At 43.4% G+C, this 18,132-nt stretch overlaps 1 protein-coding gene across 3 annotated transcripts in view; it reads right to left on the bottom strand.

Moving 5' to 3' along the window:
* Positions 1–13,804, bottom strand: part of LOC144497062 (PACRG-like protein) — a 38,217-nt gene extending 24,413 nt beyond the window's left edge. Inside the window, exons 1-4 of one of the 3 annotated variants that reach the window (XM_078217836.1) lie at positions 13,711–13,804; positions 9,632–9,774; positions 8,592–8,758; positions 474–541 (exon numbers count right to left, since the gene is read on the bottom strand). In XM_078217836.1, coding sequence (XP_078073962.1) covers positions 474–541; positions 8,592–8,738 — 215 coding nt within the window. In that variant the 5' untranslated portion in view covers positions 8,739–8,758; positions 9,632–9,774; positions 13,711–13,804. The remainder of the gene's footprint in view (positions 1–473; positions 542–8,591; positions 8,759–9,631; positions 9,775–13,710) is intronic. The other 2 variants (XM_078217979.1, XM_078217920.1) reach the window with 2 other exon arrangements.
* Positions 13,805–18,132: the final 4,328 nt, after the last annotated feature.

Genomic DNA, 18,132 nt, shown 5'->3' with positions numbered 1-18,132 from the left:
CAATACCATTGCAAAACAATAATAGTGATTACAATTCATTGTCATTTGATGAAAATATCAAATTGATATTGCATAGATAGCTGTACTTATATTATCTCTAAATGTTATCACCCTCCTGCATTCCCTATATGACAGAATTAAAATGCGCAAATTTCAATAGACTAGATGTTTCAGACAGCATTGACATTATCAACTAAATAAATTAGTAAAATTTTCCGACTGTACACTCAAAATTCACTGTTACTTAATTTTTGATACAATTCAACAATATTGCTGCAAGTTGTTTTCATCATTACACAAAATGACATTAAAACAAATCTATAAAATTAAAAGCAGATGTTATACAAAATAAAAGCAACGAAGGAATGATGCAATCATTTCTTTTTAAGTGAGTTCTGATGTTATATTCAATTGTCTATTCGATGGCACCTGCAATCAGTACTAGGAATTAATTATTATTTTTCAAGCATTACCTGCAGGGAATCTCTCTTTTAGCATATGCTGTAGCAAATACAGATTGTTGACTCAACGGGTCGCTGAACTGAAAGAAAGAGTTCATTGGAACATGTCATATCAAAGTCATTACAACAAAGCCCATGTCCAACACAATACAAAATGGTGCACAATGTAGCTACTTCAAAGATGTTGGGCGGAATCTTCCAACCGTTCATGTCCCGCTGCCGCTGCAAGTGAGGACGGAGAATTTGGCACTCAGCCAAAACTCCGTTCATAGCAGTGGGACCAGAGAATCCTGTCGGCACGAACGGCCAGAAGATTCTGCCCGTTAACTTTAGACCTTTCTCTCAAACACGTAAGGCGATATTTTCTGCGCGCCCCCATGGAATGTTTTGTGGCGGTGGAGGCAGCCTGCCATTGGCCGGCGGTGGAATCTTCTGATGCTTCCACTGTCAACGCCCCCCCCCCCCCCCCCTCCAGTCAGGAAACCCGCAAAAGGAGTCTGCCGTCAGCAGAACCAGAAAATCCCGCCAGTGAGAATAGTCAGAAAATTCCAGCCATAATGTGAGATATTATACTGGATACTGCCACAAATGTCCACAATATGCAGCTAAGACAGCATCACAATGTCTCCAGCAAAACAAACTGAATAAAGTCTAGATAATTGGTCATTAAGAACTGTATATTTGTGTCTTTCTCTATCTTTCATGACATCTCCTACGGTGAGTCAGAGGACATACTATTTTTATAGCAATAGCTCGCTAATATGTATTGGCCCAGATTTTGCTGGCGTGGAGCATCTCATGCTCTGCTGGTTAGACTTTTACTCTCACCCATCAGTTCTAAAAGTTTTTGCCCCACAAGTTGCTTGAATTACAAGCTGATAATGGCTCTACAAAGGCAAGGGAGCATCTGAAATGTTGGTGAACAATGGGCCACTGGTCTATCTCCTTAATCAATGAGATTAATGGACTGAGAAAGAAACAGAGAAGCGATGGAGAAGAAATTAGTCAAACTAGGTGAAGAATAAATAATAAAAGGAAAGAATAATGGGATTAAAAGAGAGAAAAGAGACAAAAAAAAAGTTTTAAAAATTATATTTCAAATCATTTCCTGCAGATAAACTGAGAGGCATTGCAGGAGCATTTATATAGTAAGTAAAAAGATACTGACCCGGTTGTTCTGCAAGGAGTTTAATTGGTAATTAATGCACTAATACAGCAATTTCATGAACGACTTGGAGAAATGGAGGGCAAGCCGCTATTTCTGTGCGGCTAAAGACAGAGGAGCACAAATCAATAACTTGTGATGATTCACAATTCACGGGTATCCATCACTTCCGAACCACAGGTTGATAGATATTTTACACTGTAAAAACAATGAACGCTATCAATTCACCATAATTTTGCCAGCAGAATTTGGGCCAATGTGTGAGCAGGTTAGAGGGAGGTATCTGGTATTCAGCTGGATTTTGACAGCAGAGGTGGAGGCCCTGGAGGTTACAGCAGTGATGATGACTGCAGTTTGACAATGCTCGGGAGGGAAGCTGGGGTTTGGCAGAAATAAATCTGACAGCTGCATAAACAAATATGCAGGTTTTACTCCTGTGTCTGTCTCTCTGGAGTAGTAAACGAACAGAAGGCTACTTTAATAAAATGCATTTTTATTTTCAATTGACAAAGCTCAGTCAGTAATTCTTTCACGCCTTCCAAAGAGGGAGAGAATGGCAGCAATTTGCATGCTAATTTCTCCACAAAAATTTTGAAGAACAAAATTGATACCGTTAGAAACTAAAGAAAAGCATTGTTTCATCTGAACAGATTAAATGCTACTAATAAATCCGAGAAACTCTCCCTGCATATGGTCAGATTGCGGAATCTGGCTTCTGCTAAGTCACATCACAAGGTTAAATAACAGCCAGTTTCCTCCAGCAGGACAATCTTAATATCCACCAATATGAAAACACCACTGACATGCCACAAGTTCTTACCCAGGTGGTGACAAAGCCTAATGGGGAAGGTTCCCCCTTTCAGAAGGGTGCTTCTGTTGGAGCCCCCAGCCCCTGCCCATCCCGCCCTTTCCTCATTTACGGGTTCCCCCCAAGCTGTCGTCCACCAGCCAGCCTATAATTTGAGGCAAGATGAGAAATAGCTCTTAAGTCGTCATTAATTGGCCACCTATGGGCCTCAACTGGGGAAAGGGCGGGTTTCCCATCCAGTCCTGCTTCTGCTGTCAAAGGCTAGTTCTCATCATCTCTTCTCGTGTCTCCTACAGGTTGTGACATGGAGGGGGAATGCCAGAGTCTTGCAATGGCATTGCGGCTCTCGGAAGAAACCGAGGGAGCAAAGAAAAGAGTCACATCTACAAACAAACCCCACCAGCACAGATACATTCATATTGCTGGGTTCTTGTGCATGATTAGACAGGGTGACATCGGTGAAGAGCACATCACATATGAGCCAAAGGAGGGGAGAGGAAAAGAGACAGCTGTGGGCAGCCCACTCAGAGGACAGACGATAGACACAACAATGCTCACCAGTGCACAGATCCAGGGTCTTGAGAATCACAAGACCTTAGACCAGCAGGAACAGATGCTCCCACATGTCAGACGGTGGCACAGTGGTTAGCACTGCTGCCTCATAGCACCAGGGATCCAAGTTTGATTCCCGGCTTGGGTCACTGTGCGGAGTCTGCACGTTCTCCTGTGTCAGCGTGGGTTTTCTCCGCGTGCTCTGGTTTCCTCCCACAGTCCGAAAGACATGCCGGTTAGGCGCATTGGCCATGCTAAATTCTTCCTCAGTGTACCCGGACAAGCGCCGGAGTGTGGCGACTAGGGGATTTTCACATTAACTTGATTTTAGTATTAATACAAGCCTAATTGTGACACTAATAAATAAACCTTTTTTAAAAAGTTCTCCAAGACATGAGTTGAAAATTGAGAAATTAATTCACTGTATGTGCACTACCATGGCTCAGGGCTTTGAACACGAGTTCCACCATTGCGAGAATAGCCATTCTCACCTCATGGACACCCATGAGCACACACACTCTTAAGAAGCAGTGCACTGACATTCATATAACACATGCCGTTTTCTGTACCATGGACCAGTCAGTAATGTTATGGAACAGATGTTTGCCAGTTGCGCCTCAAATGGTGATCCCCTCCAGCCAGAGTGCCAACCAGTGTCTAAGGCACACGGAGGGGACGTGGTGCCACCCTCATGGGGCATCATCATTGGACTCCTTGGTCCTCTGACTGAGGGACCATCAATGCAGTAAGCCCAGAGACAGAGGCTGCCCCTGTATTGACGCAGGTGCAGTGGCCTCTGGTGGTGCCCCCATCGGCACATAGTAAGGACAACTACCATGTGCATCTCACCGCAAGCAAAGACAACTTATTAGGCTGCCTCCACCTCATCCATGGCCACACTGAAGTGGTTGCGAGCAGAGGCCACTGCATTGAGTGGAGCACTGAATGGGTTACTGAAGTTTGCCTCAACTGTCAATGTGCATTTGAACATCTATAAATACTGACACGATGCCTCACGTGAGCTTCCACTCATTGGTGACAAGAGTGAATCTATTCCAGGTTGTGTCTTTAGTGGAAGTGCTCTCACAGGCAGCTCAAAGTGAGTTCCAGATCATGTCGTCCCCCGGCTTACTGGGGCTCTGCTGAAAACATGTCTAGATCAGATGATCGGTCATTAACAGCATCCTGACAGGAGTTGAATCCCACACCAGGGTCAGCCACTTCACTGGACACCCATGTTCTGCATCCTCCTATGGGCTATGGTGTTCCAGCGATTCACCCTCTTCAAAGTTCACATCACTTGGAGGACAAGTTTATGGAGAGCGCAGCAGAGAATGTGCAAGATTCTTGTAGGTGTGTACTGCAAGGCAACACTCAACCAGTCCAGGCAGCAGAACCACATTGAGAATTTCAATGGCTTGCTCAATGGCAGTCCTTGTGACCAGCTAACTTCGGTTGTAGGACCTTTGTCCTGTGTCTCAGGGTCATGTAAAGGTTTCCCCTTTAGTAGCCATCCCTTCAAGGGATAACCCTTGTCCTCTTAAATCCATCCACAAAGTTTAGGGATAGAATGAAGAGCTGTGGCAACGTGTGCTTCCAAGGGCTGGAGTCGCGGCAGCTTCCAGGAAAGTGAGTGCACACAAGCTGGAAGCTCCTTTTGTGGTCACAGATCAATTGAACAATGAGGTAATGGAAGCCCTTCCTATTGATGAACCACATTGGCTGGTCAGTCAATGACTTGATGGTCAAATGGGTGCAATTTAATGACACCCTGCACCAAAGGGAATCCCACGATGGCGGCAAAACTCAATGCACTTTGCACCCACAAGGGTGTCTGTCATGAAATGAATGTAGTCCAGTTTTCACAAACAGGACTTTAATGACAGACAAGATGCCAGCAAAGTCTGCAGCTGATCCTCAGAAGGAGCCCAGGGTGAAGAAATTGAAGACCACAATGACACAATGCAGGGCATGACAAGAAGTGAGATGGGGTCTTCCATCAGGAGGGCACAAATCTGAGACCATCTGTCTGGTACAATCTCCTTTGGCACTGGTACTCTTGACATGCCTGGGTAGCTGAGGGTCATGGCCTCCATTGTCTGCCTACCCCTTGTAACTCTCCACTGCTCTCTTCACCCCTGAGGCTCTGTAGCTGAGGTTGAGTCATCGCCACTAAAAAGCCTTACCCCCTCCCCTCTCCTCTTATTCCCCGTAAAACCCTTGCTCTACAAACAAATCAGTCTACCTGCAACCTCTATACATCCGAGTGCCCCTCTCAGCCATACTCCCTTTGATGGGCCCCTAATGTCATAATACAGTCTTGGCTTGATCATCAGCAGATTATTATGTCCTTGCACCTGGTATGTCCCTGTCCCAGCATGCAACCCCACCAAAGTCCCAAACAAACGCTCAATGAGCTGACAATGAGCCCTTCAATAGGATTAATTGGCCTCATTCCCAAATCAGATGGATTGCCAGGTCCCGTCTTTCTCCCATCCTGAGGAAAATCACAGGCAGAAGAAATGGTGATGGATAACTGGCTGGAGCAGCTACCTTTAGCTCCAGTCTGTACATTCCCACAACCACTGGGATCTAAAAATTCTGCTCTTTATTTATCAGGCTCGATTGAAACAAAAAGAGCAAAAAGGAGCAGGCCCGAAGGGCCGAATTGCACACTCCTGCTCCTAGTTTCCATGTTTCTGGCATACTTGTAATCTGTATTGGTTAAGTGAATGTAGGAACACTCATTGGCAAAATTAAGATATAAAAATAGAAGATTCTGAACCTATCAGATCGATCAGTATTAGAGATTTATAGTCAGTATTAGTAACTGTAATAGAAAGACGGCAGTATTTATTTCTAGAGAGCAAGCTGTTTTTCTCTGTGTTTGTGGAAAACTAGCACTTAAGCTTTCTTTATTCTTTAAGAAAACTTGTACCAAGCAAATGCACAAAGCTGTCCTTACAAGTACTGCACATCAGGGTAAGCAGTGAAACAGCCAGTTAGCTTGGTATGCTACACCAACCATTCAGGTAATGTTAAATGTGTCATTTAATTATAAATAGTCTGAGATCAAGAAAGTTGAAAGTGAAGTCAGCTCAGAGATCGTCACTCAAGCTGCAAGATGTGTTCAGTCAAAACACATTTAAGTGAAAAAGACAGCTCTGGCACAAAGGGCTACATCGATTCAACATTCCAGAAGTTAATCCAGGGGAGGAAGGTTAAAACAACCTTGCTGATTTTGAGCATGGCTTATTACAAACCTAGATTTCAGCGAGTGGATAGACTGTTAAGAATACTGTTAATTTGTCACCCTAAGGAACTACTCTTAAAGAAATCTCATTAATTTATTACTTCAGAGCCAGTGTCCATCAGTGCTGCTAATTATTGCCCATTAACCATTAGTGGGCGGCGCAGTGGTTAGCACTGCTGCCTCACAGCGCCAGGGACCCGGGCTCGATTCCCAGCATGGATCACTGTCTGTGTGGAGTTTGCATGTTCTCCCCATGTCTGCGTGGGTTTCCTCCAGGTGCTCCAGTTTCCTCCCACAGTCTGAAAGATGTGCTGGTTAGGTGCATTTACCTGAACAGGCGCCGGAGTGTGGCGACTCGGGAAATTTCACAGTAACTTCTTTGCAATGTTAATGTAAGCCTTACTTGTGACTAATAAATAAACTTTAACTTTACAGTGCTACACTGAACTACAACTTGTTTTAAGTAACATTGTCCATGAATAATTTGTTCTTCAGCTTGTACGCAACTCTAGTTGCACTGACATGTGACTATTAAGCATCTATGTATCCAGCCTTAATTTTAAGCTGAGATTTGTGACCAATACAGTATTTAGAATATGATTTGTGATCTGGTTTCTTTCTTTGTGATTTGACAAGAAAGAGTTCATTCACTCACTCAGCAATGAGAGTAAACTGTACAAAAGGTACTAAATTAAATTCACGTCAATCCAAAATCATGTGAAATCTGGAAATCGGAAATAAAAATGAAAAATGTTGGATATATTCAAAAGATTTGGCAGCAGTTTGGGGAGAAACCAGTCACAAACCCAAAACATTTGGGGTGGCATGGTGGTACAGTGATTAGCATTGCTGTCTCACAGAGCCAGGGACCTGGGTTCGATTCCCAGCTTGGGTAACTGTGTGGAGTCTGCACATTCTCCCAGTGTCAGTGTGGGTTTCCTCCAGGTGCATCGGTTTCCTCCCACAATCCAAAGATGTGGGTAGATTGGCCATGTTAAATTGCCCCGTAGTGTCAGGGGGACTAGCTAGGGTAAATGAATGGGGTTATGGGGATAGGGCCTGAGTGGGATTGTGGTCGATGCAGACTTGATGGGCCGAATGGCCTCCTTCTGCACTGTAGGAATTTTATTCTATTAGGCTGGATTTTGTAGCGTGCTTAAAGGCCCTCATTTAGGTTTCGAGGGGTTCTGAGCCTGTACTTGCCAGACCGAGACCGGCAGAGAAATACTCCCAGAGGCAGGTCCCTATTTGGTCACTTCAAGGCTTGCAACCCAATTAAGGACAGTGGGCAGGCTCTCAATGCTGCCAGCTCAGAGAGCCTGCAGATCTCCAACCTTAATTGGGAGAGGTTGGGGACCACAGGCTGCCTCAACATGAAAGCACTTTCACTGGCCGACAGAGCAATAAGAAAATAGAAAGGATCCAAGCCTGCAGGTACAAATGAATGGAGGTGAAGCCCTTGCAATGGATTGGACCCTGTTGCAGTCCTTTATGTTGACAGCCCACTCTGCAGCATGGAGTGTCAGGCTCCAATAGTCCTCAGTCTGCTGTAGGAAAGCCTCCTCTGTTGAGCTGGTGAGCTCCACGCATGTGGCAGGGGGGCACTCTGAGCCAGCAGAGCTCATCCCTAATGGGGTTTTAACAATAACTGGATCCCACCTCTTTGAAACGGGAAGCCGATCCACATCCCAGGCCTCTCCTGAGAAACTTCCCTGATGGCAGAAATGTATCGGGGCACTGTTCCCACCGTGGTCCTCCCTGTCTTCTTGTCTCCAAGCTCATCAACAGAGAGCCAGTAGAAGTCAGCTTGTTAACTTTGTTTCTCTCTTCACAAGTGCTGTCAGACTTAATGAGTATTTCCAGCATTTTTTTTGTTTTATTTTATTCAATCTAATCTGGTTACTGCAAGATGGTTTGGCAAACTAAGTCAGGCGTCATTCATTCCTCAAGTATGGGCAAAAGCCCATACGGTCCCTTAGTAAGCTTTCCTCTGATTCCTCAGCATAAATTTGTCAAGATACCAAATTCTAGTTTTCTTACAAGAATTTATTTATTTATCTAGCCCCCCATGGCTCATTCATTGAGTGTGACAATCTATGTCAACATCGGGAGCAGCTTTTTTGAACACCGTACTTGCCAGTTTGAACTTAGAAACATAGAAACTAGAAGTAGGCCATTGGGTCCTTCGAGCCTGCTCCACCATTCATTTTGATCATTGCCGATCATCAAATTCAATATCCTGATCCCGCCCCCCCCCCCCTTCCTCCCATATCCCTTGATCCCTTCACCAGCAATAGATGGAAATTAAGGCTAGCCTCTGATAAGAGCCAATGGAAACTTGTGGAAACTTACTGGATTGATGGTTTTTGGGTTTAGCCGGTCACTAGGCCTTGGATATGGTTGAACAGTGGCAGTGGTAAGATTACTTGTTGCTGGCTCTGATGTCTTCTTTCTCTGTGTTTCAATTTTAGACTTCTCACGAGATGATGACAACGACATTCTTTTCACATAACTTCCAACTGCATGAAGAGGAAAAAGTTGTCTACTTATTCTAAAGAAAAGCAAATTCCTCCTATTACTTGTTGTCCTCTGTACCTGCGGCAGGTGAATGGAATGCTCTCCATTACTCAGGCAATACTGAGCCAAAAAAGGATATAAACTTTTCCAAGTGACCTTTAAGATAACTTTGTGATTTCAAGAAGCATTAGTACAGCAATAATCAGTCTTCCTGTGAAAGATCATTTCAAATGCCTGGGGGGGTGGTGACAAGCAGTCATCAATTTAAAATTGTTCCAAGAGAGGGAGGACAACGAACAGGAAAATTTATTCACATGTTGGGAGCATCAAATCCCTACAGCTGGTTATGACATCTAAAAAGCACGTCATAGCTGTATCATTTTTACAAGATGCGCAAGTGAAACAATGCCGACACTCAGGTTCATCAACTTGAGGCCATTTACCCCCTTCCTGCACTATGTCGTAAAATTTTGCACTCTCTGTTTCTGTGACCTAATTCCATTAAGTCGGACCCCCTCCCCACCCCTCACCCCCAACTTCTGCTACTCTCTGTTGAAAAATGCATGTTCCTTTAAACATTACTGAATTTCTCTCTTTCCAATAGTGGTAAGCCAATAAGCAATGCTGCTACATTAGGTATTATTGCATCTATCTATCCCAAATACACAATCAGGAAACTTTCTAAGGAAACTTGAACAGGTTAGCAGCATCGTGACATGGGATGAGAATAATCCTGCGCTGCCTGCCACATACCTGCCAAAGTAAAATCCACTTCTTTGTCTTAAAAATGTTGCTCAAATTACTGTTGTATGTACATTATTTCATTATTGCTAAGTTCATCAGTAACCTCAGGAGCAACGCTGTCTCCACCTTACTTTCCTCTGTTCTGTAGAGGCAGTGGAACTGAAACGATGAAGTAAATGACACTGCTGGACACAAGGAGATTGCAAATTCAGCTCTTGCCTACAGATCACTGACCCAAAAGATTCTTCCACAGGCATGCAGAAAGGTCCAGCAGCTAGAAAACAAAATGTAAATTACAACTTGAAATAACTAGGTATACATTTGTCTTTCTATTGCTGACAATGTCATGCAATAGTCCTGTAATCTAAATGATTCAAAAGCAGAGATTCTAGCACATAGAACCACCTTCACTCCAATGATACATGGCCTCACTTATTGCTCTGAAAAGAGTAATAGAACATCGATCAAGTTCTCAAATTAAATCATCTGCCAAAAGTTCAAACAGAGTGGCAAAGTTATTCAAAGTTGACATGAAAGAATCAAGTTAAATTGAATAGTCAATAAATCATTAGATTTGAAATTCCTCAAATTTCTGGTTACCTGCATTGTAACACGTGTGTTCAAGACTGAGATCGAGAGGTTTCTACATATTAAAAGCATCAAGGGATCTGGAGATAGTGCAGGAAAATGGCATTGGAAGTAGGTAAGCCATGATCTCATTAAATGATGAAGCAGGTTCAAAGGGCTGAATGGCCTATTCCTGTTCCTATTTGGTTAGGTTCTTTGCGTAAGGAAATCCTTACATAAGGAAAGAAAATTGATTGTCCACAACCACTGCGAGATCTCTTGGGAAGTCAGTCCCACACTGCTATTAGATCTTTCCATAAAGAACACACTGCTACAAAGGCCAAGTATTGCTTAAAAATACTACCTCCTTTGATATGTGAGCATCTTTACAAAGCATTAAAATTTTAAATACCGAAGAGGTGAGAATAAATGCACAATTGTCCCTTAAATTACTGCCAAATAATTCCCTCATGATTTCAAAAGGCACAATTTTATAAAAGCAAGATGAAGAATAGAAACACATTATATGCTCTCTATAGAGGCCTAGAAAGATATAGTGCTGGAGTTTTCCATTCATTGTTTTGCCTTCCTTATAATGCTTCCTACAAATAAAAGGCTTGTCACAAAAGGCTGGAGGATTACATTTTGAGGTTTGATGCCATCACATGGATAAACGATGTACTGCTCCTTAAAAAAACTCCCAATAACAACCACATGGATTTATATAGATCATAGAATGCCTACAGTGCAGGAGGAGGCCATTCAGCCCACTGACAATAATCCCACCCTATCCCCATAACCCCAAGTATTTACTCTGCTAATCCCTCTGACTCTTAAGGGTCAATTTAGCACTGCCAATTAACCTAACCCGCACATACAACAAAAACAGAAAATGCTGGAAAATCTCAGCAGGTATTATAGAATCCTACAGTGCAGAAGGAGGCCATTCGACCCATCGAGTCTGCACCAATCACAATACCACCCAGGCCCTATCCCCATAGCCCCATTAATTTACCCTAGCTATTTCCCCTGACACTGAGAGGCAATTTAGCATGGCCAATCTACCTAACCTTTAGTCTGACAGCATCTGTGGAGAGAGAATAGAGCCAACGTTTCGAGTCTAGCTGACCCTTCATCAGAGCTGAGAATAAAGGGAGTCAGCAGATTTATACTATGAGGGTTGAGGAATGGGGGATGGAATGGGATAAAGGGAACGTAAATGAGGATACAGAAGGCTGAGAAGGTGCTAAAAGTGCCCATAAAGTGATCAGAATGCGTGAATGGCAGAAGTGCAGATGGTTAAGGGACTGCCTGAGGATTGTGGCAGTTGCTCTGAAGGGGATTGGGGGGGGGGGGGGGGGGGGGGAGCAAAAAGGAGAGTTGGAATGGAGAAGTGAAAAAATGGAAGTGAGAAAGAAGGGTGATAAGCTGAAATAAAATGAAATTTAAAAATAAATGGAAATGGGGTGAAGGTGGAGGGGAGACTTCATGCTCCGAAGTTACTGAACTCAATGTTCAGTCCGAAAGGCTGTAAAGTGCCCAATCGGAAGACAAGGTGCTGTTCCTCCAGTTTGTGTTGGGGTTCGCTAGAACATTGCAGAATGACGAGGACGGACATGTGGGAAGGAGAGCAGGATGGTGTGTTGAAGTGGCAAGCAACAGGAAGGTCTGGATCCTGCCTGCAGATGGGCCAAAGGTGTTCAGCAAACCCGTCACCCAGTCTGCATTTGGTCTCTCCGATATGGAATAGACCACATTGGGAGCAGCGAATGCAATAGACCAATAACCTGCACATCTTTGGACTGTGGGAGGAAACCGAAGCACCTGGAGGAAACCCACACAGACACAGGAAGAATGTGCAAACACCACACGAGATATACCCCCGTGGCCAGAATTGAACTCAGATCCCTGGAGTTGTAAGGCAGCGGTGCTAACCACTGTGCTTCAAAGGAATATATTGAAGATGAATATCAGGTGGTCAAAGAGCTATGTTTTGAGGAAGGTCCTAAAGTCTGGAGAGAGGTGTAGAGACAGGGATGTTTAAGACCAAGACAGCTGAAGGCAAGGCTGCTTAATGTTATGTGATGTAAATGGGGACTTCACAAAAATCCAGGGTTGGAGGATTGTAGGGCTGGAGAAGGTTTCAGAGTTAAAGAGAAACAAGGCCATGGAGATGAGGATAAGAATCATTAAATTGTTGCAGTAGTTGACCAATGTAGATCATGAGCACAGTTGTCATAGGTGAATGGGACTTGGTGCAAATGATAAGAATGGAACCGGAAAGGGGAGCCCTACTCAACTGGCCAACAGAAAAGAGGTGTTTGAGGGGTATGATGCTGTCAATCATGTCAAGGTTGCAGAAAGGTTGAGAAAGATGAGGGATAGTGCACCACAGCCAGACACACTAGATGTAATTCGTAACTTTTAGGGTCATTTCAGTTCTGTGCCAGGGCAGGCACAGAAATATGAATGTAGAAATTCAAAAATGGAATCACAGAAAAACAAGCAGGGATTTGGGAAAGCAAATAGAGGTTAGAGATAGGACAATATTTACAAAGAAAGAAGGGTCGGGGTGGGTTATATCTGAGGCGAGGGAACGGTGTGTATCATCAACTAGAATGGAGGAAAGGAAATTAGGTGGTCATTCTTTAGAGGGAATAGGATCAATAAAACAGAAGATGGGCCTCAGACACAAGATAAGCTTGGAGAGAGCATGAGAGAAGATAGGAGAAAAACGAGGGAAAGTTGCAGGGTTGGAGCAGAGCAGAACTGGCTTGAAGAGATTTGAGACAGCGAAACAAATGGTCTCAATCTTGATGACAAAGAAATTCACGAGCTTTGTAAGCTTTATGAAGGTGAAAATGAACAGGACAGAGGCAGGGAGTTCAAGGAGGCAGTGAGCAATAGAAAAAAGCTGGATTGCCACTGCATTTCTGATTGATCCGGGAAATAGTGAGCAGTTTTGGAAGTGAAGAGCAGAGCACGATGCACCCAGCCAGATTTGCCAATGAGCTAAACATTTGTGGGCCAAGTGCATTCAAGTCTGCGCCCTTGGACTTAATGAAGCAAGGATGGGATCTACACAAGAGGGAAAAATACCAGGGTAGGAGACTGCAAATCCCAAATACTCTCCAGCAGCAAAACTGCAATATATTTCAATCAGAAGCTTTTTAAAAAAAAATAAACTAAAATATTGTCAAAAGATAGCCAAAGAAACCTATCTTTTCAATGATTGAGACACACTTCACTGATAACTTCTGGAGTGATTTAAACTAAACACCAAAATTGGGAGGGGGTGAAGGAGGAGAGAACAGGATCTTGTACAGAAATTACTCAATTAGAAATTTCTCAAATCAACTCTGGTGTTAAATCCTTCTCTATCAACCTTCTCTCTCCTGACCCCTGTTTCATTTCAATTACTGAAACACTCCCCTCCCACCTTTTCCCTCTCCACTTTTACCTTCTCTCTCTATCCATTGCTGTCAGCCAGTCTCTCAATTGCTCTCTCTGTTTGACAATCTCTATTTGTACTTGCCTCATTCTCTCTGCTGTTACCTTCTCTGCCGTAGCCACCTTCTCTCTATTATTACCTCCTCCCCGCCGGTGTAAACGAGTCTCTCTGTTTAACATTCTCTATTATTACCTCCTGTCTTTACCAGCTGTGAAGTGTTTTGGGACAGTGTATTTGTACCTGTCTCTCTCTGTCGCCGCCGTTGCCAGGCAGTCTCTCTGTACGGAAGCCGCCGGTTTGCACCAAACGCGAAGTCGGAATTGGCGATTCTGCTCCCGGAGTGAGTCCAGGAGTTTCTCCCTCTCTCGCAGCTCCGAGTTTACAACTTTTTAGCTTCATCTGAACATCAGAAAATGATTTCTCCCACTGTGTCCGGGTGTCTGCGATGATGTTGTTGGTTGGATTATGTTTAGAGTTGTGTAAATAACTCTGATGGAAAATTTGGCTCTCCCTCTCCACACTCTAGCCAACGTGGTCACTTTCCTCCCACTAACTGCTAGGCTCTGTTTCAGAGGCATTGCCTCCAAGTCGTTCTCACCAACCACTTGCATTTATATAGCGCCATTAACATATTAAAATGTCACAAAGCACTTTGCAGAAGCATTGGTCCTATCCTTCATTCAGAAGATGGCTTCTACTCAGGGTCGCAATGGGTCTTGGTGTGACTGAACATGCCAATTCTTGACCGCAGTTCTTTAGGCACATGGGGCAGGCCATCCCATGAGTTGGTGGGATTCAAAGTACAGGATTTGCTTCCTGTTTTCGTTCTCTGCCGCTCCTCTGCCTCATCCTGGATGAGGCAATTGGGTTCACTGTTCACAAGGAGGTAGCAGTGAATCCCTTGATGAGTCCTTTAAAGGGTGAGAATGCAGGGAAGCTGTCAGCTTATCTAAGAGTTAAGCCTGGCACAGCAGCAAGAACGCAGCAAGGTTGGCGATTGCTAAAGGGTTGGGACACGGATTTGGCAGAGCCAAGTTCCTGAAAAAGAAGACATGACAATATGAGAAAAGGAGGTAAAGAGAAAAGTGAAAAAAAGGTAGAATATCAATGTACTTTAAATCTTCATATGAGATGTGGACTTCTCATTATTGGAAAAAATTCAGACTGTAAATGACTTCATCATCTTCTGTAGGTCCTCTCATGACAGAGGACCACTGAGAGTTTGTTATAGGCAGCCACAGAACTATCCCATTCCCCTATCATTTAAAATCCTGGTTCTTCACTGCCCACTGAAGAATGATAAAAATTCCCACACCAAGATCATGTTGTTGTTTGTGTTTGGGGAGACTTCAGCCGTGCAGCCACCTCTAGGCATATTGGAGGTTGCAAGTTTGCTAAATTAAATTTCATGGCTTGTCTCTACATGCGTTGGTTGGCTGCATTGTTTTCTAAAGAAAGGTAATCTGCAGATGTTTGTAAGGTCCTTTTTTAGAGTGTCCTTGAATCCTTTATAATGACTGCCATGATATCATTTGTCCTGGAACAGTTCCCTATGGAAGATCTCCTTGAGGATTCTGTAGTCATGTAGTCATTCGTGTGAGATACATAGCCTGCCCGTCAAATTGAATTTTATGAAGGTGGTCTCCACTCTGTGGAGCCCAATATGATGTAACACCTTGTGTGTGATTTTCTCCTGCCATGAAATTTTCTGATATCTTTGGGGAAAGCATTCCTGAGCTTTAATGTAGCATCTACAGTAAACCCAAGATTCTGCGCCAGACAGCAGGGTGGTATAGATAATGGTCTGGTAGAGTTAGATTTTAGTCTTCAACTTAATGCCACGCCACTGCCAGACATGATCATAGAGTTGACACAAGGCAGTATTTGCTTTCAGGATGCATGCACTGATTATCTTCATATCAAGTGGTATCTCTGGAGAGCATATTAGGAAGGAATTAAACATTTTCTACAACATTGAGATGGTTATCTCTTGTATTTCATAGTTTGTCCTTGGTGCTGACTGAAGCAAACCTTCACTTTGATTTGCAGACCAAAGTTTTTGTCAGTGTTCATGAATTTGTTTGCCATAGTCTGGGTATCATCCTTGTGAGCAGCTACAGCACAGTCATCAGCATATAGAAACTCTGATTACTGCGTCTGTGACTTTGATGGAGGTATGCAGTTTGGAGAGATTGACAAACTTTCCTCAATGGAATCTAAAGTTGATGCCTGTCGGCATGTCCTTGATGGATTTGTTAAGCATTGCAGCAAAGAAGATATTGAAGAGTTGGGGAGTCACGATGCCTCAGTACTTTGCACCGTTGGTTATCGCAAAGGCATCAGACATTTCACCACATGCACAAACACGTCCAATAATGCCATCATGCAATAGGCGCCAAGAACTTGACCAACTTGTTTGGATGTCCTAGCTTTGAGAGCAATTGCAAAAGCCCAGGCTGACTTCCACGCAAGAGCTTTATTTTGGTTTATGAGAGGCATATGAAGATTCTGATCTTGCTCTCTGCACTTTTCTTGGAGTTTTCTTGCTAAACAACATAGCAATTACCCCACAGTTAGCTCTAAAACCACACTGTGATTCTAGAAGGACATCATCTATGAAGGTGTCTAGTAGACAGTTAAATAGATACATATAAAGCTTCTTCCTGCAATTGAGAGAAGATTAATTCCTTGATAGTTGCCACATACATTTTTGGATCCTTACCACTTCCAGGTGCTGATTATGTTGTCTTCCTTGAGATCCTGTGGAATGTTTTTTCTGATCCTAGATATCCTTGAAGATGACTGTAGGTATTTTTACCAAGGTTTGTACTATTACAATTCCAAATCTCTGCTGGAATGCAGTCTCGGCAGGGGCCTAATTTGGTTTGCTTTTATTGCCTCTTCCATAGAAGGAGAAAGCGACAGACTGTCTTTCTAAGGCAGCTGCTCAATTTGATGCAATGAATCTGATGAAATGTGGGAGTCTCTGTTGAATAACTTGGTGAAGTGCTCACAGCACCTTGTAATCCCAGCTGCCTTATCAGTGTTTAGCTCATTTCCATTATACTAGGATGTGAGCAAAGAAAAGAATAAATAGGCCATAAATAGCATTCAGCACATTTCCAACTCAGGATGCTAAATGGCTTGAAGGGAACTTTCAGATGGTGGTGTTCCCATGTATCTGCTATCTAGATGGTATTGGTCCTGGGTTTGGAAGATGTTGTCAAAGGAGCTTTGGTGAGTTGCTGCAGTGCATCTTGTAGATGGTATACGCAGCTGCCATTGTGCATCAGTGGTGGAGACAGTGGATGTTGAAGGTGATATAAAATGCTTGTTAGGCCACAGCTGGAATACTGTGTGCAGTTCTGATCACCACATGATAAGAAGGATGTGATCGCACATAGAAAGGGTGCTGAGAAGATTCACCAGGATGTTGCCTGGGCTGGAACCTTTTAGCTATGAAAAGAGGCTGGTTAGGCTGCGACTGTTCTCCTTAGGACAGAGAAAGGTGAGGGGGGACCTGATTGAGGTCTACAAAATTATGGGATATTGAAATGAAGGCACTTTTCCCTTAAGTAGAAGGGTCAAAGGTATAAATTTCAGGTAAGGGACTGAACATTTAGAGGGGATTTAAGGAAAAACTTTTTCACCCAGAGGGTAGTGGGAATCTGGAACTCATTGCCTGAACCCTCACAACATTTAAGAAGCATTTAGATGAGCACTTGAAACATCATAGCATACAAGGCTATGAACCAAGTGCTGGAAAATGGGATTAAAATCGATATGTGCTTGATGGCTGGCACAGACAGCGCCCCTTGCTGTGCTGTAAAACTTTATGACTCTGTGGCACATGGAGTGAAAATCAAGTTTGATTTGTCCTGGATGGTGTTGAGCTTCTTGAATATTGTTGGAGCTGCACCCATCCAGGTGGAGAGTATTCCATCACATTCCTGAGTTGAGCCTTGTAGATGATGGGAAGGTTTTGGGGAGCCTGGAGCTAAGTTTATTTTATCGTCAAAAAGATGCCAATGCTTAGATCTTGGGTGTTGCCAGGTTGTCTTCTATTTTCCTTTTGTGGTTGAATATGGTATTGGTTATGACAGCTAAAGTAATCAGAAAGCAAGACACAATTCACAGAGTACAGCATGATCATTTATTTAAACTAAGCCATATACATGAGAAACTTCAATAATGGACCACGTTGGATCCCCGGTATTATTGTCTCTAAGACAGACCCCTTTCGTGCCAAGTGGACGTGAGGGATAGATCGTTTGTAAACAGATGGACCACTTGAGGAGTAGAGAAACTTTCCAGCAATCAGTTAATCAAGGACCCCACACACCCCAATATACCTTCTTCCACCTTCTTCCATCGGGAAAAAGGTACAAAAGTCTGAGGTCACGTTCCAACCGACTCAAAACCAGCTTTTTCCTAGCTGCCATCAGACTTTTGAATGGACCTACCTCTCATTAAGTTGATCTTTCTCTACACCCAGCTATGACTGTAACACTACATTCTGCACTCTACTTTCCTTCTCTATGTATGGTATGCTTTGTCTGTATAGTGCGCAAGAAACAATACTTTTCACTGTATACTAATACATGTGACAATAAA

Source organism: Mustelus asterias, chromosome 1, assembly GCF_964213995.1.
Source record: "Mustelus asterias chromosome 1, sMusAst1.hap1.1, whole genome shotgun sequence".
In the NCBI taxonomy this organism is placed as follows: domain Eukaryota; kingdom Metazoa; phylum Chordata; class Chondrichthyes; order Carcharhiniformes; family Triakidae; genus Mustelus; species Mustelus asterias.
Note: the sequence above shows the minus strand (reverse complement) of the source record. Positions and strands in the feature narration are given on the sequence as shown.